The sequence below is a fragment of the Talaromyces amestolkiae genome (assembly GCF_001896365.1).
Source record: "Talaromyces amestolkiae strain CIB chromosome Unknown scaffold3.1, whole genome shotgun sequence".
Taxonomy (NCBI): Eukaryota; Fungi; Ascomycota; class Eurotiomycetes; order Eurotiales; family Trichocomaceae; genus Talaromyces; species Talaromyces amestolkiae.
Genome location: NW_024468039.1, coordinates 1,037,928 through 1,059,592, shown reverse-complemented (window position 1 = coordinate 1,059,592; position 21,665 = coordinate 1,037,928). Strand labels below are relative to the sequence as shown.

The following is a 21,665-nucleotide window of genomic DNA, read 5'->3' as shown; positions in this document are numbered from 1 at the left end:
AATATCGGAAAAAATAATTTCAATTCAGTTCTGCACACTAATTGATGCTTTAGATTTATTCCATGGATATCTAGTGGGTCTATACTGCGTTGTCTACAATTTCCATCCCCGTTCCTCTCGCGTGACATCTCAGGTTTCCTAATCGCCTAGGCTGTGCCTGGACTCCTGAGTAAGTACTCAGGGAACTGGCCAGGAATAAAGATTTATAAAAATCAACCTAATTCTTGTAGATTCTCCACTATACGCTACTAGCGGAAAGGTCCCTGAATGTTGAGGCATCGTAGCCGACAAGCGAACTAATGCGCATCTGAGGCTACTTTCAGAGTGGATCTGGCCTTGTTGACTGGAAGATATAATTGCCGACACCATGATGCATATATATTCAGACTTCCGCTGCTACGCATGTTATTTTTTTTAGTAGCCATTTTGTCATTCATTTGTTCAGGCTTCGATAAGCCGTTCATTCGTTTTTGCAACTTTCATAATGCGTTTCTCGGTCCTCCTGGCGTTGGTGGCCAGTACTGCGGCTTTGCCTACCCCTGACACTGTTTATGATGACGACGATGTCTGCTACGTGGAAGATGATCTCGTTGAGCTTATTCTATCATTGCCTGAAGGACCTGAATTTTGCCGAGATCTCATCCATATTCCTACCGATGTGACAACCATCACTAAGCCGGCGACAGTGACCGTTGCTGCTCTAACGAGCACCATAACATCCCTATTTACTACCACCCTGCCGGCGGAGACTGACTACGTGACCATCACCACTACGGACGATAATGGGGCTCCAATCACCATCACCGATGTCCAAACGGCACTTGTCACTGATGTGGTTGCCACTGTTGCATTGACTGATGCAGTCACTCAGACCATCGTCAACGATCTTACTAGCGCAGTCACAGAGACCTCTACTTTCTTGACTACCGGCACGGTCACAGAGTTCGCCACGGAAACCATCACTCAGCCCTTCACCAACACCGTCACTGAGTACGCGACAATCCTCGTGACGGATTCCGTCTACAGCACATGGACCGACGTCTCAACTCAAACGCTTACCAACTCCCACACCGAAACCGTGGTCCTTTCCTACACTGATACCATCTTTGTGACAAACACACTGGATGTCACCGCGACTGAAACATATATCCCTACTTCTGTCCATAGCGACTGGGAGACAGTGACAGATGCTACCACAGCGACATCTACAGACTTACTTACTTCGACAATCACCAGCGTCCTCACTGCAGGAACCACCACAACAATTACAACCACTATTTCTGGGATGTCTGTCCTCAAGCGTGCTCTCACAGAAAGTGCTATTATCCCTACCCCGACCGCCTTGACCACCTACTTGCCTGATGAATTGTCCAGCGCCTGCTCTGAACTGAACCTCCAGCCGGAGACTTCCACCGAAGTCGTTACCTCGACTGAGACAACGACCATCTATTCGACTGCTACTGGAGACTCGCTGTCCTATATAACCCAGTTTGTAACTGTCTGGGAGACTATTACTGCCACCGGCTCTGAACTCATGGTCACCTCGACAGATGTCGTAAACAACCCTTCAACTGTGACGCTAGATGTCTACTCAACTTTTGAAACAGATATCTCGCTGACGCAAACAACTACCGCTACTGCTACCGTCACCGAGGACGATGTCACTACAATCACTGACTCTGCCACCGTCGATATCACTACCTGGGCAACAACTGTTGCAACTGTAGATGTCACAACAGACGAGACTTTGACTGCAACTGTTGAGGCTTCCACAACTTTGACAAACACCAACTCCATCACAGTGACTCTGGAGGAAACTGCTACAGCCACCGCGGATGTCACTGTTTCCACTACGCAGTCGACCACTTTCGACGTCACGGACGTTCTGACTGTCACTTCCACCTCATCCCTGACGCTGACAGTACCTACCAATATCGAAACCACAATCACGAGCACCGTATCCGTAACCGGCACGGCAGTGGTAACAGCAGTGGTTGATGTTACAGCCACACAAACAACCTCAACCACCAGCACCGTGACCGCAACTGCAACGGCAAACTGTGGTGTTAATCTTGTGACTAATCCTACTTTTAACGTCAACAACGCCTTCTCTCTCTCCGGCTGGTCGGCCTCAGGCCGCAGCCTCTCAGTCGGATCTTCTTCTGGCTCAGCAATCGGTACTACTTACGTATTCTATTATGCTGGCACCATCCCGCAAACCTACACGCTCTCTCAGTCGTTGAGCACTTTGCCGACCATTACATACACCGTCTCATTCTGGTGGAGAACGGGCGCTCAAAGTGCATCATTGATTGTTTCGCTTGGATCTGAAACTGTAACTTATCATTCCCCGATCAACAAGCTCGGTGTCTGGATCCAGGAGACATTTACCTATACGGCTACCGCCTCCTCGTCGCAGCTTACATTCGAGTTTGTCCCCTCCACACTCTCGGCAGCGTACGAGTTTGGTTTGATTAGCGTAGAGTGCTGAAGGACTTTTTGATAAATGGTTTATTAATATACACGTAATACTAATGCCCTGTTGTCAAATTGGAATTTCTGTAACTTCGGTACCAGCTGCGTACGTATGTAGATCGAAAGACAATACATCATGATATTATGTATGACTGTATTCCCTTTTGAAGATTATGCAGCTTTTTGTCTACGGAACATTTTCTTCATAACTGCTTCCAAATGTTCCAACATTGATTGTATTCGGTCATACGGTAATAAATGGACAACTCACCGAGACATACCAACATTTTGAACAACAAAAGATATTTGTTTACCTATTTTCCGGGATGCCATGCAAAATCCCCGCATCGTATCCCCAACCCATCCCACATCGATTAAACTCCATCCAGCTTAAGCATTGCTGATCACCACACCAAGTGGGCCGGACCTCAATCAATTGATGTCATTCAATTAACGGATCATCTCTAAAGGCTCCGTGACATAACAGGTAATTCCGTTATAGGAAGGTCGGTTCAAGATCTGTGATCCGTGAATGGACGATTCCACAAACTAATCTGTATAGCATGCAGATTATACTGGTCGTTGAAGGAGATGTAACGTTGCAAAGAATAGCCGGCAAGCCTAGAAAAACTGGTTCATGAGCACGGCGCTGTGGCTGCTGTGTGAAATGTCGATCATTTTGCGGTCTAGAGCTGCTGCATTCCATCCGTGCCGGGGTGGTTATGCTTAAATACCTCGTCAGGTCTTACTCATTATTTCACCTCAAGAAATCTATTTCAATACCGTAGCAAAACTGAAAATCTTGATTACCAAATAAATCTATGGTGGCTAATATGTTGCTGGGAGGTATATTGCTAGCAGCAGGGTTTCCCCTGTTGACTTCAGCACAACACGTTATCGACCTGAGCGGGGACAACTGGACAGTGAAGAATGCACAGGGTAATGTGTCGGCACCGGCTTCCTTGCCTTCCCAGGTTCATTTGGATTTGTATGCTGCTGGAGTGATTCGTAAGTCGTCTTCCAAGGTGTGCATCAATGGTCAATTGATATGTGAGACTAACGAAAGAAAAAAAAAATAGCCGATCCGTAAGTCGAGCATTCGATGATTTGTTTATTCACAGATTGACAGAGTCTTGTGACCAGATACGCCGGCACAAATGAAATCGACCTTCGATGGATCGCCTGGTCCAACTGGACATACACAAGTCATCCAGTCAAGGGATTGTACGATATACATCAACTGCATAGAATCCCAAAAGAGAGCAAGCTAATTTAAAACGTCTTAGACTCGATAATGCTTCAAGTTCCTGGCTCGTATTCAATGGCCTAGACACATTCGCTACAATTGAGCTGTGCAATCAGGTCGTGGGTACCGCAAACAACCAGTTCCGTCAATGGCAATTCGATATTTCGGATGCGTTGAAGTCGTGTAAGGGCGATCCAGTTATTAGTATTAATTTTGGAAGTGCACCGGAAATCGCGAATGCGATTGCTAATGAGACAGGACAAGAAAGTAAGCACCAACCACATATGTACGAGTGGAAGGTGTTCCGTCTGACAGTTTACAGCATGGCCTGTTGGCGTTCAAGGTCTTTTCGAATTCGATAATAGATGGTTTATTCGGAAAGAACAATCGGATTTTGGCTGGGATTGGGGTCCCGCTTTCTCACCGACTGGGCCGTGGCAGCCGGCTTACTTGGTTCAATTCAAGCCTAATGATGGTGTCTATGTGCTGAATACAGATATCGACATTCACCGTGAGGGACAGGTTAATTGGTTGCCTCCAGACCAAAGCAAGCCATGGGTCGTCAATGCGAGCATAGATTATTTGGGTACACTACCAAAGGGGGCCTCATTGACTGTCGAGATCAAAGATTCTCAGAACAAGACGACTATTGCTTCGGGATCATTGAAGAACGTGACAACTGCCGGGAATAGTATTTCTGGAATTACAACTGTTGGTGCCAATATACCGAAATTATGGTGGCCGACTAGCATGGGAGACCAAAATCTCTATTATATCACCATCAACGTCGTCGACAGCAATAACAAAACCTTAGCCAGTGTCACAAAACGCACAGGTTTTAGAACAATTGTTCTCAACCAGACAAATATCACCGATGCCCAACTCGCACTCGGTATAGCGCCTGGAGCGAACTGGCATTTCGAAATCAACGGTCATGAGTTTTATGCAAAAGGTTCCAACTTCATTCCGCCGGACGCTTTCTGGCCGCGGGTTACTGAAGGTCGTATGAAGAGGTTATTTGACTCGATTATTAAGGGTAATCAGAATATGCTCAGAGTATGGGCGTCTGGTGCCTATCTCCCGGACTTTATATACGATATCGCGGATGAAACAGGTGTGCTTTTGTGGAGCGAATTCGAGTTCAGTGATGCACTATACCCTGTTGATCAAGTGTTTCTCGATAACGTTGCGGCAGAAGTCACCTACAACGTTCGCAGAGTTAATCATCACCCTTCACTTGCGCTCTGGGCTGGCGGTAACGAGCTGGAGAGTTTGGAACTGCTTTTAGTAAAAGAAACCGACCCTGAAGAGTATCCCCGATATGTCGGCGAGTACGAGAAACTATTCATCAGCTTGATCTTCCCCTTGGTCTACGATAATAGTCACTCGATAAGCTACACGCCCACCTCAACTGGGAATGGATATACCAAGATCGATTTCTCTCTACCCGTCCCCATGGTAGAGCGATACGAGAACGTGACTCCTGGTGAATACTACGGCGACAGTGATTACTACAACTACAACAGCGCCGAAGCGTTCGATATGAGCCACTACCCCGTCGATCGATTCGCAAACGAGTTTGGATTCCACAGCATGCCCAGTCTGCAAACTTGGCAACAGGCCGTCGCCGACGAGGATTTACAGTTCAATAGCTCAGTGATATTACATAGGAATCATCATTATCCACCAGGAGGATTGTCGACGGATACCACACTCAGCGCAAAAGGGATGGGCGAGATGACTATCGCCGTTGAGCAATATTACCCGATTCCCTCGAAATCGGACCCCATTGAGAATTTCAGTGCCTGGTGTCTAGCGACGCAGCGGTTTCAGGCTGATATGTACAAATCCGAGATTCAGTTCTATCGTCGTGGCAGTGGGCATCCGGAGCGTCAGTTGGGTTCGTTGTATTGGCAATTAGAGGATATTTGGCAAGCACCGACGTGGGCTGGCATTGAGTATGATGGTCGATGGAAAGTGTTGCACTATGTAGCCAAAAATATCTATGAGCATGTCATTGTGGCGCCGTACTGGGATCTGACGACTGGTCAGTTGAATATTACGGTCACTTCGGATTTGTGGGAGTCTGTGTCTGGAAGCGTGAATATGACTTGGTATGATTTGAGTGGGAAGCCGTTGGAGAAGAATGCGGGTATCCCTTCGTCTGCAGCGTTTGAAGTTGGACCGTTGAATATTACTGATATTCTCACGACGAATATCAACGATTTATCAATTCCGGATATCAAGGACGCTGTGCTAGTACTCTCGTTGTCTGCCAAAGGTCATTTACCAAACAGCAGAACGACCACCCAATTCTCACACGAGAACGTCTTTACTCCAGTCTTCACCAACGAAGCAAAACTAGTTGATCCAGGACTCAAACTGTCATACGATAACCGTACTGCCAAGTTCACGGTTGAGGCGACAAAAGGTGTCTCGTTATATACGTGGCTGGATTATCCTGCGGGTATAGTTGGGCATTTTGACGAAAACTCGTTCGTCTTGGTCCCTGGACAGCCGAAGGAGATTGGTTTCACGGTGCAAGAGGGCTCGTTGACCGAGCATGTGGTGAAAAATGTTACGGTGCAGAGTATCTGGGATCAAGCCGAGCGGACTTGATTTGACCATAAACCGGTCTACGGCTTTTTCATAACTGTAAACAGTCACTGAATATACACTTACTACGGAGGTATATACACTGTCTGATAATAGTCAAACCAAATAAAACCCACAAATAAGCCGTTAAAGTAAAAATGAATAGACCTTCCGGGTGCGGATTGCTTTTTGTACCCAGCTCCTCTAGGCGTATAATTCGTAGAACAGTCTCTTCAAAACACTTTCCTCCATTATTAAGCATTGCCGATTCGAATCGATAGATTCGAATCGTCTAAAGTGCTGCGAAAAGGATGATATACATTGACGCATACCCGGATTTATGGATGACTGCTTCATTGAACATGACTCATGTTGATAGTATGTAGAATGAAAATGACTCCAGCCTGGCAGAATGTGATTCATTTATGTCCAAATGAATAATGTTACAGCATACTAGGCCAAAAATCGAATCCGAGATTACCGAGTTTCAACAACTTCATTCCCGTCTCTTTGTGGTGAGTGTTTACGATCCGTCACAAGCAAAAGACATATCTCCCACTTTCGCCAAAATTGTTTTTGTATTTAGTCACGGAATGAAGAATAGAGTATTAAGCCAATAATTTCAACCTCGAGCACAGATGTGCAAAGTCCAAATCTACTTCTACAAGACATGCAAATGTCGTCGCAGTATGATTCATCTATGCGACAAGATACAAGAGTACAAGCCTTGTCCTCACCCTGAGCTGTCATTGAAAGACGTTCAACATGATAATCCACGCTGCCCTTATCATGGGTGTATTTACCAAACTCACGGCGACATAACTGCCCCCAACTTTGTGGGAAAGATTATATCCTCTTCTGGGCGTATGAACGAGTCCGCCGATGCAGAAAGACGGGAGCACGAACAATGTCAAAACTGTGAAACAAAAGACCGCAATATGACCTCTGGTTGTGAGAAGTGTTCGAAGGTGGTGGTTTGGTATTTCTCGCCGATAGAAGAGTGTGCGGGGAGAGTCACTGTTGACAAAGATGGAATCATTAGACGGTATGCAATGGACGGTATTGATGAGGCTGTGAAGAAAGTGCCACTCTCGACGATTTGTCCAAGACCACCACCACCACCACCACCACCCATGTCTTTGTAGCCACGGACAGGACTCTCTAATTATTCAAGTGTCTCTAGCCATGGCCCAGAGTTGCTTAATGGTTGTGGCATGTTTTGGATTCACTCTTCTAGGGGAGAAGATCAAGTGAGAATAGTGTCTTGATAGAAAATATAGAGTAAATACTGTCCTTAAGTTAAAAAAAGCAAAAGCCTATGTAGAACAAAAAGGAAATTGCTTTTCTGCATATCGATATGGAGATAGAATGAAATAATTGCCTCTTCTGGTAATTGGTGACTGACGCCCGAGCGTCTTAGGGCTTCGGGCCTGCAAACCGCAATTTCCTCACCAATGATTCCGTCCAGCAAATAAGCTTTACAGAAATGCACGCCACTTGACGTTGCCATCTGTCATAGCCTTTATGTGGACTTTTATTCACTTCTCTTTTACTATCCCGGACAGCACGGGTATTGTTATGAGGTACCACCTGCAAACTTACAATGAAGCTCGCGCCTAAAGTGCTTATACTGGGCGGCCACTGCAAAGTAGCTTTGCTGCTTACGCCTCTATTGCTCGCTCGAGGATGTGATGTTATTAGTCTTACCAACAGTCCGGAACATCGGCGGGACATACTAGATCTTCGCAAGAGCAGTAGGGGAGGAAGCCTTGAGGTTCTCGTTACAGATTTGAAGCACATCAATACAACTGATTCAGCTCGTGCGCTATTGGATCTTGTTGATCCGAACTACGTTATTTGGATGGCTGGTAAATTTCCCAGGGACTTGAATAGGCGTGGACTAAAATCTCAGGACAAGGCACCGGATGCAGAGGTGGCTCCCAGAGGTCGATAGATTGCGAAGAACTGAGATTCGTCGTCAAACAAATGATAATCGCCGCGTTTGGCTCTTCCAAAATCTCCAAGTTCCTCATGATATCCTACATGAGCAGCCGGCGCGAGCAACGAGAGACAGAAATGACTGACCAAATGTGGAACGACATTGCAAACTCCGAGGAGGGCCAGATACCTATATATGAAGAGGAAAAACTCGAAGCGGAGGAATTTTTAGATGCGATGACAGCATGGCGCAGGAGACAGACGCATTTGCCACCGGATTTTCAATCTATACACGTGACGACAGGTAGCTTGTCGGATTTACCGGGTAGAGGGAGAATAAGTATACATCCAGAGCAAGTATCTCTAGAAGGAGAGATCTCGAGACAGGATGTGGCTTCTGTGATCAGTCAATTATTGGACAGACCAGATACCAATGGGCGATATGGGATCCTGAGTGGTGAAGATGATATCAAGACGGCGATAGTAAAAGCGGTTGACGACCAGCAGACGATGGCTGAAGGACCTGTTTATAAGGACATTCCTGGAGGATTTATTGAATAAATCATAGAATAGCAAAAGGTAGAAATGAATGAAGACAAAATGAACCGATGATAGCCGGTCAGGGGTCCCGTGATGCGCGCTGACCGGGCCGGTTACCGTTGAAGCCTGAAGACCCAGGCATCAGGCAAGCTATGGTGGGGCGATAAGAGCTTATCGGTGCGTCACCTGCCGGCCCAGAGAGCTGCCAATCCCGGTCACTTTTTCTTTTATCATTTCTCACCATGACCTGAATCAATTTCTGTTCTTCTCTCTTCATCATTGATTTAGTGGTTTGAATAGCAATATATCCAACATGCGTTTTGCTACACGACTTTGCGTACGGCCGACGAGCTATAGCAGATTGCCCTCTCTTACACCATCTGGCGTGCGGGGTATCAACAGCTATGCCAACTTCAAGATTCCAACAATCAACAATGAACCTAATGTTCGTTATTCCCTCAATTGATTGCCAGTATTATGATGCTAATGAGGATGGTATTGACCATAGAAACACTACATCCCTGGATCCGCAGACCGTAGAGGGTTGGAATTGGCACTGGCTCAAGTGAATCAATCCAACATTAGAAATATCCCCTTGTTCATTGGAGGAAAAGAGGTATATAAACTGGTAAACTCATCAGAAATACGTGGTATACTGACTTATCCAGATCACTACAACCAAAACTTCAGAACAATTGAACCCGGCAACACACAAGCCGGTCGCCTATTACTCCGAAGCATCCAAAGCCAACGTCGAAGCGGCCATTGAAGCTGCACTGGCTGCCCGAGGAGACTGGGCTGCTATGCCATGGTCGGACCGTGCTAGTATTTTCCTCAAAGCCGCTGATTTAATCTCTACCAAATACCGCTATGACATTATGGCATTGACTATGGCTGGACAGGGAAAGAATGCTTGGCAGGCGGAGATTGACTCGGCGGCAGAGCTTTGCGATTTCTTCAGGTAGGAGATATCCTTCTGTTGCTATCGCTATGTGAATGGGCACTCATGTCAAATTACAGATTCGGTGTCAAATACGCGGAGGAGGTGTACTCACAGCAGCCAGCTCACAACTCGCCTGGAGTGTGGAAGTAAGTTTTACAATCAGTACTTGGATGTTTATCGCTAACAGGTGTTTTACAGTCGACTTGAATACCGCCCCCTCGAAGGCTTTGTATACGCCATCAGCCCATTCAATTTCACAGCCATTGGAGGTAATCTAGCCGGAGCACCGGCTCTGATGGGTAACGTTGTGGTCTGGAAGCCGTCTCCATCCGCTATCGCATCAGGTCACCTTGTACACCAAATTCTGCTCGAAGCCGGTCTACCCAGAGGAGTCATTCAATTCGTACCTGGAGATGCCGAGGAAGTCACCAGCGCCGTGCTCAATCATCCAGACTTTGCAGCTCTCCACTTCACAGGCAGCACAACCGTATTCCGGTCTCTATACGGAAAAATTGCGACTGGTGTTGCTGAGGGCAAGTACAAGGGTTATCCCCGTATTGTCGGTGAAACGGGAGGCAAGAATTTCCATCTTGTGCACCAGACCGCCGATGTTCGGAACGCTGTTGTTCAGACCGTTCGCGGCGCTTTTGAGTATCAGGGTCAGAAGTGCAGTGCCACTTCGAGAGCATATATCGCATCCTCCATTGCAGATGACTTTGTCGCACAGATTGTCGAAGAGGTGAGAGACTTGAAGGTTGGCGACCCAGCTGACTTTACAAACTTCTGCGGACCTGTCATCCACGAGGGATCTTTCAACAAACTCACCAAAGTGATTGATGAGGCCAAAAACGACTCTGAGCTTGAATTACTTGTTGGAGGCAACTACGACTCTTCGAAGGGTTGGTTCATCGAGCCCACCGTGTACTTGACTAAGAACGCAGACCACCCACTTCTGTCCCGCGAGTTATTTGGACCCGTCTTGGTTCTGTACGCTTACGATGACGCCTCACCCTCTTCATTGGCCGATATCTGCGAAAAGATCGAACAAACAAGCGAATACGGCCTCACAGGCTCCGTGTTCGCGCAGGACCGCAGCGCAATCCGTTTTGCCGAAGACGCTCTCCGTAACGCAGCAGGCAACTTTTACATCAACTGCAAGAGCACCGGTGCAGTTGTCGGGCAGCAACCTTTTGGTGGAGCTCGCGCAAGTGGCACAAACGACAAGGCTGGAAGCGCAAACTTGCTGTCGCGATTTGTGAGCCTGAGGTCTATCAAGGAGGAATTTACGCCGACATATCAGGTCGCTTATCCTAGTAACTTCAACTGAGTTTGAAAGGATCGTGCGCTTGACTGTCTTTCGATAAAAACCGTTGTTGCATTATTGGCGTATTTGTTTGTGCTATGTATATATACATTTTCAGCCTGAGTTAAGTTCTATTCAAAGTTTCAATGAATCTACAAAGTTGCTGTCGTATACAAGTAGCCTTCAACATGATCTAATGACAAGTTCTATAAACAATCCGATACTTCGCATCCCTCTATCTTCCATCCCGCAGGAAATCCACCACAACTATTCAAAATAAAATCAGTGACCAGTCAAGTCCTCTAGAATKGAGGTGTCACTCACCACGTCTAAACTCCTCCGGCCGATCCTGAACAATCCAATGGCCACAATCAAAATCCACAACCCTGGACTGCGGAAAAAATGATCTTATGAGCGGCAAAGCATCATCGGGTATATAATGGCTTTTATATGAGCGAAGGAACAACGCTGGTTTGGAGAACTTCACAGCCTCTGACTCTGACCCCGACTCTGATGGTGGTGATGGGTAGGGAAAGTCCCCGAGCGCATCAAGGGCGTTTCTCAGGGTATCTAGCGGTAGCCGAAGCTTTAGATATGGAGCGTGCTGCCGATCTTTGACGAAGTTACTTAGAAGCCATAACCGTACTGCGGCGGACTATTTTCCGTGTCAAATTTCATGCTACATTCGCAGTGAAATGAGCTCAAACCTCTTCATATTGAGCGAGGATCCGCTCACCCTCCGAATGGGTTCTGATCCTGGCTTTGGCTACTTCTGCAAGCGCATCGATGTATTTCTCAAAGTCAGCTGGAATGGGTAGTTGTACAGGACAGTTGTCGACTGCGACGACATTGGAGATTAGGTCTGGGGCGCGGAGGGATAGTGTTAGGGCTGTTTTGGCGCCCCTACAATTAATGTTTAACCCTTTCAGCCATTTGGCTCATTCAAGTAGGATGATGTAAGCTTACATGGAATGACCTATTAGCGACACGTTTTTTAATCCGTGCGTCTTGATAAAAGCTTCAACGTCGTAGGCCATTTGCATATAGTTGTGTATGGGATGGTGAGCCGAGTCTCCATGATTTCGCAGATCCTGTTCCAGTGAATCAATATATTCATTACTGGGCGGAAATATACATCGATAGGACTATCACTTACCAATGCAAAGACGTGTCGCGAGAGATCACGGGCCAACAAACTTTCACGAGACGAAGTTAGTACCACGACCTTGAGTCAAACAGGTGTATAAATTTTTATAGCTACCGGCTGACAGCTCTATTCTCCCGTTTCGATCCGAGGAATCCATGGAGAAATATTATCGGGTCATGATGGCTGGAATGTGAAGCTTTATCGTGCGACTTCGCGCCATGGTGTACCTCATGCACCAACGGGATGACAGATTGACTCAATGACGCCGAGGTGTGAGTCAATCGGATATGTCTCGTACATTGTTTCAATTTGAACACCATGGTCGCCTTCTGATTACGAATTTTCCAGGCTCGAAAATAAGACAGAAAGTTTTGTGAGTCATGATAGACGCGGTCAAGGATAAAAATCCGTTAGCGTCGCGAACGCGGAAGATTAACCCTAATTACTCTAATAGTTTCAGCCCTGATTACAATTCTTTTGGCTGCTGCCTTTCACATCCGACCGGAAACATATGCAACTATAATACAGGAGACATAGATGACGATGAAAATAGTGTACACACAATGGAAGATTGCAGCTGAACGTGCATCGTGCACCTTTACTCAACCTTCACTCAAATGTTCCCTTCCAGTCGGGTAGAGAATGCGCATGGCGCAGCATTCCGGCAAGTCTACAATGAGTCTGAAATCCCACGGCTATGCTCTAAATGCCTCTTTGTCCGGAGCCGAGCCTCCTCCCAAATTCTGTTTATATAAACCGAATTCCAAAAGAGAATAGTCAAGGAGACCAGAAAAATCGGTATGCTCACCGCTATCCACAGCTCAAACCCTTTGCCAATGCTGTCTACTTGCACGAAATTCATCCCAAAAATACTGCACGTAAAAGAAAACGGAACGTAAAAGGCGGCAAAGGCAGCAAACTTCTGGCTATTTCTGCTGAGCACAATACCCCGCCGAGCGTCCTCGAACATGGCTTCGTTCGTCATGATATCTAGTTCATGCCTACATCTCGACATGAGCTCCCGGTTATTGTGCTGTAGATATTCCAGGTCCACACAGAGAGAGCGAACAGCCGATTTGGCGCGTGGTGAAGCATCGGCTGCATCGGTGATAGCAGGGAAACGGAGAAAGTTGAGCATCTCAGCGATGTGACTTTGTCGGCGCTGCAGCATTCTGTGCGAGTGAAGCAGAATTGTGCGAGTATTTGATAGTCCTTCGGGATTGGTACGGTAGTCTTCTGCAATACTGGTCTCAAGAACGGAAGCTATCATGTCTAGGTATTGCTTCTCTGACGCTGAATGAAATCGGAAAAGTTCATCAAGAGCATAGATCGGATTTTGGCACATCTCTACGGGATCGAGACTCGCTCCGTATGCACTGCGCAGCAATGACAGGCTCTGTGGAAGCCCACCCGAGATTCCTGAAGGTGAAAATGCAGTCTCCTTTGCTGCCATAACCTCAGGTCCTGGTCCGTGGAGAATTACTGGGCGAAAGTGAGCATTTTTTGTAGGACCAAGCCAGGGTACAGCTGGACTGTAGCTCAAATCTGCCCCAGCGTCTGACCATATGGCGACTGTGATCTGTTAACCTATGAATAGTTTTGCTCTCGAATGTTACCGACCTGTCCATTTGTCAGAACTTGGCTGATTTCTCGTTATGTGAATTGTCACAAACTGCTCGATGCTGAAGCGAGAGGAGTCATGGATCTCCGACGACCGCACGATAGAATGAAAAGGTCGCCATCCCTTGCCCATGCGCAGGCCGTGCATATAAATATTCATTTCATCAGCATGTATTAGCTGCTGTTTATGCATCTCTTCATTGAGCCATACTCCATGGACGCCACCTATTGATGGTATGGAAATTTGAAGAACTAATTGCTGTTCAGACGGAAGAATGTAATGGGACGGATGTATTTTGCAGTTGGTAGAGCCTTCGGTTACAAAACTCAAGTGTTTGTCGAAGAACTCTGGACTAATTTGATACTTGGAACCAATCTCTGTAAGTGTATGGGCAGAGGGGTAACCCGACAAATAGAGAATGCGATTTCCCCTGTCTGAGCTTGTATCACCGTTGACCATTTGTTCATTTCCATCTGTTCTACTGCTTAGTAGAAACTGACGGGCGAATTCATTCCCTTCTTGATCCTTTGTACCAGAAGCCTCAGCATCGTGGAGAAACTTAGCCAGCCTCTTGCAATTACCAGTGAAGAGTGTTTCTCTTGGAGATAGATAGGAGAGCTGCTTGACCCATTCACGATATTCAGTTGCCGCTTCATAGTTTCATTAGCATAAAATTCTATTTTCCGACACCTAGATCGATGGGCTTACTACTTGGGTACATTGACCGTACATTGTCCATCTTTGTGCCTGCCTGGAATACGGGATTCCCTCGGCGTCACTATCTGCGACCAAAGAGCTTCATCGACTTCGCTTGTCGCATAAAGCGAACATGAATGCCAAAGATATGGACGAACCGCATCTAATTTTACTATCTGTCATCCTGAAAATAGTCAAAGTTGGCGGGGAGATAGCCTAGGAAACGAATGCTACTCAGCCTTGTCCAAGGCGGAATTGATCACCTAACTACACCAAATATAGCTAGTATGTACTGTAAGATAAAGTGTATACTAATTGGCCCTATTGCATCCAATGGCCTTTTAACCTTTGGCATTGTTAACAGCTCAGCCTTGTCCTTGTGTTGGTCATAGAATGCTGGTTAAATGTGTCGATACGATGGGTCAACTTCAGACCAGCCCTGAACAGTGCCTTTAGAGGAATGAAAAAAAGAAAATGACTTGCAAGACTATATCTCCCCCTTTCAAATGCTTCTCTGTCTGTCTAGACGATTATAGACATTTTAGGGAACTAGTTCCAAGAAATCCGGCACATAGGGCTAACATCGGTTGTGACCTGTTGTGAGGGGTAAGTGTCGGGGGCGAACAAATTAGAGCCTCTGATTGACTGCTTCGTTTAACATATCCGGATTATCTGACAAGATATAGCTAGTTAAACCCCCTCCAACCGGTTTAGCGGATGCCGCTTCAGCCATTCCTACTTGACTAGCAACCATCGTGAGGCTGTGATCTATCCCGAAATCAAACAGTCCCAAGATCATGAATCTACAACTCTACTCTCAGAATGGAGGATAGTGATACCAGTATTCGTGGCTCTTTCAACTTTATGAAGCAAGCCGAGCTGTATGACAACGTAAAACCGTACAGCATCGACAACGAGATCAAGAGATGGGTCGGTCACGTACCGCGCAGCAATTATCAAAACTCAGCAGTTGAGAACGTACTTGTCAAGGATCTGAGGGGACGCGAAGCTGAGTTCACATTCGAAAAAAATGGCTTTGCGATCATCGAAATGGAAAGCGCCATGACCTATGAGGATTTCGATGACCCGGAGAAGTTCAGTGGTATTTACCTTCAAGAAGTTGCTGCATGTTTGATTCAGTACTTTGATGCTCGATCTGTCCATATCTTTAATACCGTGGTGAGTATGAAAGTCCCTGAAATTTATAGCTCCGCTTGTTGATACTCTGTGCAAGCGTCGTCGGCGCCATCCCGACTTCCCAAATGTTGCGGTAATTCGTCCTGGAGCAGCGACACAGCCGGCAGCACGGGTTCACATAGGTGAGTGATTTACTGCGAGCTCGCATCTTTACGAATGGCCTCTGATTTCTTTGGCTCACTGGAACTCCTCGACGCCGTGGTTAACTATCGTTTAGATTCTACCCGGCAATCATTGGACCAGCTCGTGAGAGAGCTTCAGGACGACAAGCTTAATATTAACGGTCGTCACTACATTTACCTGAAGTAAGCTGAACCAGATCGAGTCTCATTCCCGACCACCAATTGCTAATTGATCATAGTGTTTGGAAACCCCTGACTGGGCCTGTTCATGACTGGCCTCTAGCATTTTGCGACGCAAGAACTATTCAATCAAAGGACCTAGAGCCTCATGATCAAGTTTTTCACGATGTCGTTCGTGAAAATGTAATGGTCTATCACAACCCAAAACAGGAATGGTACTACCTTAGCGGACAAATGCCATCAGAATTACTTTTATTCAGGCAGGCAGACTCGCAAAACAATCCAGGTATATTGAATCAGCTATTCATAGATATGAGCTATAAATTGACAGATACTTCGTATTCAGGGGTTGCCCACACAGCCTTCGAGATCCCCTCGCCACCGCTCCATCCGGTTATAACGCGAGAGAGCATTGAAGTACGTGTTATTGTCTTCCTCGACTAAATCTCCGTCCATCTCCCCTCGGAAATAGGGTTGGAGAGTTTCCGTAGCTCAATATGCATGTATTTGAGCTTTTCCGGAGACGATTAGCGCAGCGGTGTGCGGATGTTCATTGCAGGCTTCTTGAGGAGGGTTTCCTTGCTATTACTACTTGTTAGATATTAGGTGCAAATATGACGAACAACCAAAGCGCCCAGCTTTACCCACCTGACGATTAAATTCCCCTTGATATGTGCAACAATATGGTAACTCTTTGGGGCAGAGAATTCTGGGGCGTATTGTTCATCATTCCACGTTGCATTCTCGTTCATGGGTTGCGTTGTTGGAGATGGAGATCCAGTAGACGAAGGTTTGTTCATCAGCTTCCACGGCTGAACGCGATTATCCTCAGCTCTATCCAGCATTTTCGATAATCTTTGGTTGAGAGTTATTAAAGAGAAGCCCTATACAGAAATTCACGTTAAAGTTTAGATGTGGATATCGCAGTGATTGAAAGGGGAAAATGTCACAGGGGGAAAGTTAGTAGATAAAGCGGAAGCACCAACAGCCATTTCTTGCAGGAGCATTGACAGAAGCCAATAGACGAAGACTCCAAACAGGGCCCATGTGATTACCCCGCTCAGTTCAATGACGTGGACAGATCAGCAAGCCAATCAATAAGCACTTGCGAGTATGGCTAATAATCCCAGAGTTGCACGCCAGGACGGATGTCTTGTCGACCAACGTGTTCGCCTAACCTGAGTCATTTGAACACTTGAGCCGCATCTATGTCTTGCACCAAAAAAACACTTGACTCCTATTTCGCAATCTCTTCACATAGTGTTTGTATCATAGCAGCACTAATACCATGTCGAACGAGGCCCAAGTGCTCGTGAAGCCAACACGGCCCGAAGAGGCTGGCTTAGAGTATGCTGATCTAAGTTGCCCAAATAGAACCTAGCGTATCCTATATAGACTAACGAGGATACGTCAACTATAGTCTCATTGTTGTACACGGGGTGACAACCCTGGGACTTCCTCGATTACCCCAGGATTGGTATCTTGTGCTTGGGAAGATCTTGCCAGAGAACTCCAGCATCATCAGCTATGATGCTGACCTTCGTGTCGACAACAAATTTCGCTGGCAAGATATCCTGGCGAGGACTGACACGCTGCTGAATAGTATCTGGTTGAAGTGGAACTCGGGAAAGGTGAGCTGCAATTCTTTACCGGTCATCCAATCCGAAAACTTTTCGTTTTTCGTTTCTCAAATAATCTATATTGTAGACATCCGATGGTAGGGCCTTTGTCTTTGTAGGAGTTGGACTAGCAGGATGCATTGTGAAGCAGGTCAGTCCCTTATTTTCTGTTAGTATGTATCAAAGTTTTCCACCAATCTAAATATCTTCTATCCAGACACTATACAGGTTTTCGCAAGAACACCGCTATCTCACCTACTTGGCAGTAATACGGGGGATCATCTTTTTTGCAACTCCCCATTTCACAACTTCGGATGATGGTGCCCTTGTACACCTTGCAGGGATACTACGCCATAAAGCATACACGTCTCCAAAGAAATTATTTACCAAGTACGACTTTTCTTCCATGGTGTATAGCTCATGGGGTTTCGAGGAACTGAAGCTACCTTGCCCTATTTTATGCTGCTACGAGCAGACATCTATTAAGATACGGAACAAGCTTAATATAGGGCGTTTAGTTGCGGTAGGTTGTGACCACCAACCGTATCAAGTATACTGACCGCTAATCGCTGCTCGTACCCGTATTCATGCAGCCTGTTGACGAGAGACTGTCCACAATGACTGCGCATAATCTGAATACTGTGGCTATTGACACAAGCTTAGCAAGCCTCTTCGACTCTGTTGATTGTGTCATCCATCAGCATGTGAGGACCTTTCTTCAAGATATTTTGGGTAACCTACAAAAGGAGCAGCAGGTGAAAGACGATACAGAGAGCAAAATTCTGGATGCTGTCGTTGATATGACCTTATCCCCTCGATCCGAGGCCCAAGGAATCCTCAGCACCCGAGGTTTGTCTCACTATGCAACTTCTGAGGTTGGGCATTAGAGGCTGATGGAACGGCAGATTCATTAGGGCTTTCGTTACCGTTATCCATATCTCCAGAACCCAATCCGTTCACTGCCAATTCACCTCCAGAAAACTCTGTTCAACATCCAAGCTCGTCAGGTGATTTATCCAGCAACCATCTATCAACTCCTCAAGTCATTAGCAAAGAATCGTCTCCATCCCCACATTCAGCGGCTTCTGATAGGAGCTATCTTGTCGTACCTGAACCTAATGACACCAGGGTTCCCGACTCTGTCGAGTATATTCAAGCAAGGTCCTATAGTCAGCCGAACTCTGATTATTGCGGCCATGAAGTTGTCTTCAAAAAAATGCAAAACTCCCTCCTAGATCTGGCAAACATTCCAGATATGGAATCCCCAAATGTATTTGTTCTCTGTGGTCCAGCAGGGTTAGGCAAGACCCAGCTAGCCTTACACTTTTTTCACGCCTGCAAGTCCCAGTTTGATGTCAAAATCTGGATTCAAGCAAATAGTAAAGATAGTCTCTTTGTTGCTTTCAAGGAGATCTCAGCTAGGCTTAAATTGGAGTCCAAGGATGATGCCTCAGACGACATCCTCAGTCGAGAGTTGGTGAAAGGCTGGATGGCAGAGCCTTTCCAGAACTTCAAAAGGGGCACGGGGAAATTGATGAAATGGCTACTAGTCATCGACAATGCGGACAACCCAGATGATGTCCTCGACTTCTGGCCTAATTGTGGTCAAGGTTCGATAGTAGTCACCAGTCGAGATCGTCAGGCTATGACAAAGAATTACTTTGGGGAGTGTGGTACTGAGCTCTCCGTCTTGGAAGAGGACGACGCCATTTCCTTATTGCAAGGGCTCCTGAAAAGGCATCATCGACCAACCGAGTCCGTAGACGTCCTCCGTCAAGTTGTTACGACTTTGGAATGTTGGCCATTATCGATAGCGCAAATGGCCAGTATCATTGGCCGTCGAAAGCTTTCACTTTCTAAGTTTCTGGAGGTTTACAAGAGCGACAAAGATCGTGCCAACTATCATTCGAAACGGTCTGGAAAATTAGACGGCTATCCATTGACCTTGTCTGCGGCATGGGCCTTGAAAGATATGAGCCTTGGGGCTGCCCAACTCCTTTCAGTTATCTCCCTGCTTGCCCCCGCCTCCATACCTGAAGAGATTCTGACCAAAAAACCGGAATTGGCCCAGCTCCCATCGTATCCTCTTGAAAGCGACCGCTATTATCGAGAAATCGAAAAGATTGAGTCCTGTTCCATTATCACGCAGCAGCGGGGACCAACTGCTGAAGACCCTATGGAATTGTCAATTCACCCGCTCATTCAGGAAGTAGTTCGCGGGCAATTGTTGAACAATAATGATCAGATAGTATCTGTTTTCAATGCGACTGTGAGACTTATGACAGCCGTCTGGCCGTTTGAGACCCTTCCATTTTACGGCTTTCATGAATTTAATCGTGTTCAACGCTGGGACCAGTGCGATAAGATCCTGCCGCATGCATCGCAATTGCGTCAACTCTATGAAGCGTTCTCTGATGATATCAGACAACGATGTACCACACGTGACTTTTTGAATATTCTCAACGAGATCAGCTGGTACGTTGAACATATTTACTGAGAAGACCGTACTGACGTAAATCTAGGTATTTATTTCAGCGCTCTAATTATGACGCCTCCCTGGATTGTATTAAGATGATCCTGAAAACGCTCAAAATTGACTCGGAAGACCATTCTCAGATAGAAGCCGGCCTGTATGGAACTTGGAGTGGCATCGCAGTTGAGACCAATCAGCCCCAGGTAGCTCTTGAAAAGCGTCTGGAAAACCTCACCATTCTAGAGAGAATATTCGCCGAGACAGGGGACGTCAACTCACAGATTGCCGCTTGCTACTCCGAGACAGCCCGCTCTCTAATTATGAACGGCATGTTCACGAGGGCCGGAGAGTTCATTGATAAATCAGTTGCTCTTCGAAAGAAAATGCCTCATTTCTCCAGATTACAGCTATATAGTCCCCTATACTACACGGCTCTAATCCATATACATGAAAGGAAGTTTGAGGATGCAGAGTCAGTACTATTAGAAGCCCTGAGAGATCGAGAAGTCAAGTATGGCAAGGATGATTGCGAAAGCAAGCGGTTAGTACGCGCTCTTCCCGGAAGCTCAATGCGGAAATCATGGAATCATGGAGCTGACTCAGGCAGAGCTGGGATATTATTGTTCAGCTTAGGCAATGTCTTGACCAAGCAGGGTCGATACGACGAAAGCTTTGACTATCACCAGCGAGCACTATCCCAATTCCGCGCAACAGGAAATGCGAATGATTTAGACGTTGCCAACGCTTATTACAAGCTCGCGTCGCATTATCTGAGATACAAAAGTCTTGATCTGGCGAAGTTTGTTCCCTTTCATTGCTCCTCCGAAGGCTTGGAGAAGATCAATTGCTAACTGAATAATAACAGGATCACGATCGAGCAAGCAGTTAACATTTTGAAATATTCAATATATCACAAAGGGGAGCATTCAAGAGCCTTGTTTTTGCAGAGTCGGATTTTTCAGAGTGCAGGAGATAATGCCGCTGCACAGGACAGTCTTAAGGAAAGTGTAGCAATTAGAAGGCAGATCGTGGAGAACGATCTGCGTCCAGGTGAAGCGCTGGATGAAGCTGACTTTGATGATATGGTTGTTATTTGGAGGCGGTAATGACCTTGGGAGTATTTAATTACCCTGTATATCAATCGCCTCACCGGATTATGCTACGATTTCGGCTTGATGGGACAGTTCGACGTCTCGAGGCTCCAGCGAGGTGCCGGAGCAGCAAGTCCCATCATAACCCCAGTTCAGGCTACAAACCTAGTCAGTGCTAGAGCCAGCTTTCAGCAGCTAGTACATCTGTTACTTCTGAGAATATGCTTGTCAAGGGGATCTCGTCATTAATGGGTGATTACTACTACGTGGTATCCGGAGACCTAGAGGGTCATGATGATGCTGTAGTTCAATGGTATAATTGCTGGCATAATTCCTAAGCAATTTTTTCGTTTAACTCAAGTAGAAAAAGAAATGTTTAGTGGAGGCTGTATTAAATCACAGAATCATTGGTCCATCGACCTTGGAACTCTCTCCCTGCAGATGGGCTCAGTCCCCGCACCGCCGGAGGCTGAGAACGC

General features: G+C 46.4%; 5 protein-coding genes across 5 annotated transcripts; 4 read left to right on the top strand and 1 right to left on the bottom strand.

The window, feature by feature from the left end:
* Positions 1–484: 484 nt before the first annotated feature.
* BHQ10_002395 (uncharacterized protein) lies at positions 485–6,340 on the top strand (the record flags this gene model as incomplete). The annotated part of the gene is made up of 4 exons (XM_040874536.1): positions 485–2,457; positions 3,619–3,699; positions 3,762–3,988; positions 4,044–6,340. 4 exons carry the CDS (start codon positions 485–487, stop codon positions 6,338–6,340), a joined length of 4,578 nt encoding a protein of 1,525 aa, XP_040730900.1.
* Positions 6,341–9,107: 2,767 nt separating this feature from the next.
* On the top strand, positions 9,108–11,064 carry BHQ10_002394 (uncharacterized protein; the record flags this gene model as incomplete). The annotated part of the gene is made up of 5 exons (XM_040874535.1): positions 9,108–9,239; positions 9,303–9,410; positions 9,463–9,755; positions 9,815–9,883; positions 9,936–11,064. 5 exons carry the CDS (start codon positions 9,108–9,110, stop codon positions 11,062–11,064), a joined length of 1,731 nt encoding a protein of 576 aa, XP_040730899.1.
* A 211-nt stretch (positions 11,065–11,275) lies between these two features.
* On the bottom strand, positions 11,276–13,967 carry BHQ10_002393 (uncharacterized protein; the record flags this gene model as incomplete). The annotated part of the gene is made up of 7 exons (XM_040874534.1): positions 11,276–11,307; positions 11,365–11,695; positions 11,748–11,943; positions 12,007–12,131; positions 12,197–12,265; positions 12,996–13,759; positions 13,808–13,967. The coding sequence occupies 7 exons, from the start codon at positions 13,965–13,967 to the stop codon at positions 11,276–11,278; spliced, it is 1,677 nt and encodes a 558-aa protein (XP_040730898.1).
* A 1,359-nt stretch (positions 13,968–15,326) lies between these two features.
* Positions 15,327–16,447, top strand: BHQ10_002392 (uncharacterized protein; the record flags this gene model as incomplete). The annotated part of the gene is made up of 5 exons (XM_040874533.1): positions 15,327–15,683; positions 15,739–15,823; positions 15,919–16,006; positions 16,063–16,289; positions 16,350–16,447. 5 exons carry the CDS (start codon positions 15,327–15,329, stop codon positions 16,445–16,447), a joined length of 855 nt encoding a protein of 284 aa, XP_040730897.1.
* An 844-nt stretch (positions 16,448–17,291) lies between these two features.
* Positions 17,292–20,946, top strand: BHQ10_002391 (uncharacterized protein; the record flags this gene model as incomplete). Its single annotated transcript, XM_040874532.1, has 5 exons — positions 17,292–17,350; positions 17,424–17,634; positions 18,216–18,471; positions 18,528–20,097; positions 20,145–20,946. The coding sequence occupies 5 exons, from the start codon at positions 17,292–17,294 to the stop codon at positions 20,944–20,946; spliced, it is 2,898 nt and encodes a 965-aa protein (XP_040730896.1).
* Between the last annotated feature and the right edge of the window lie 719 nt (positions 20,947–21,665).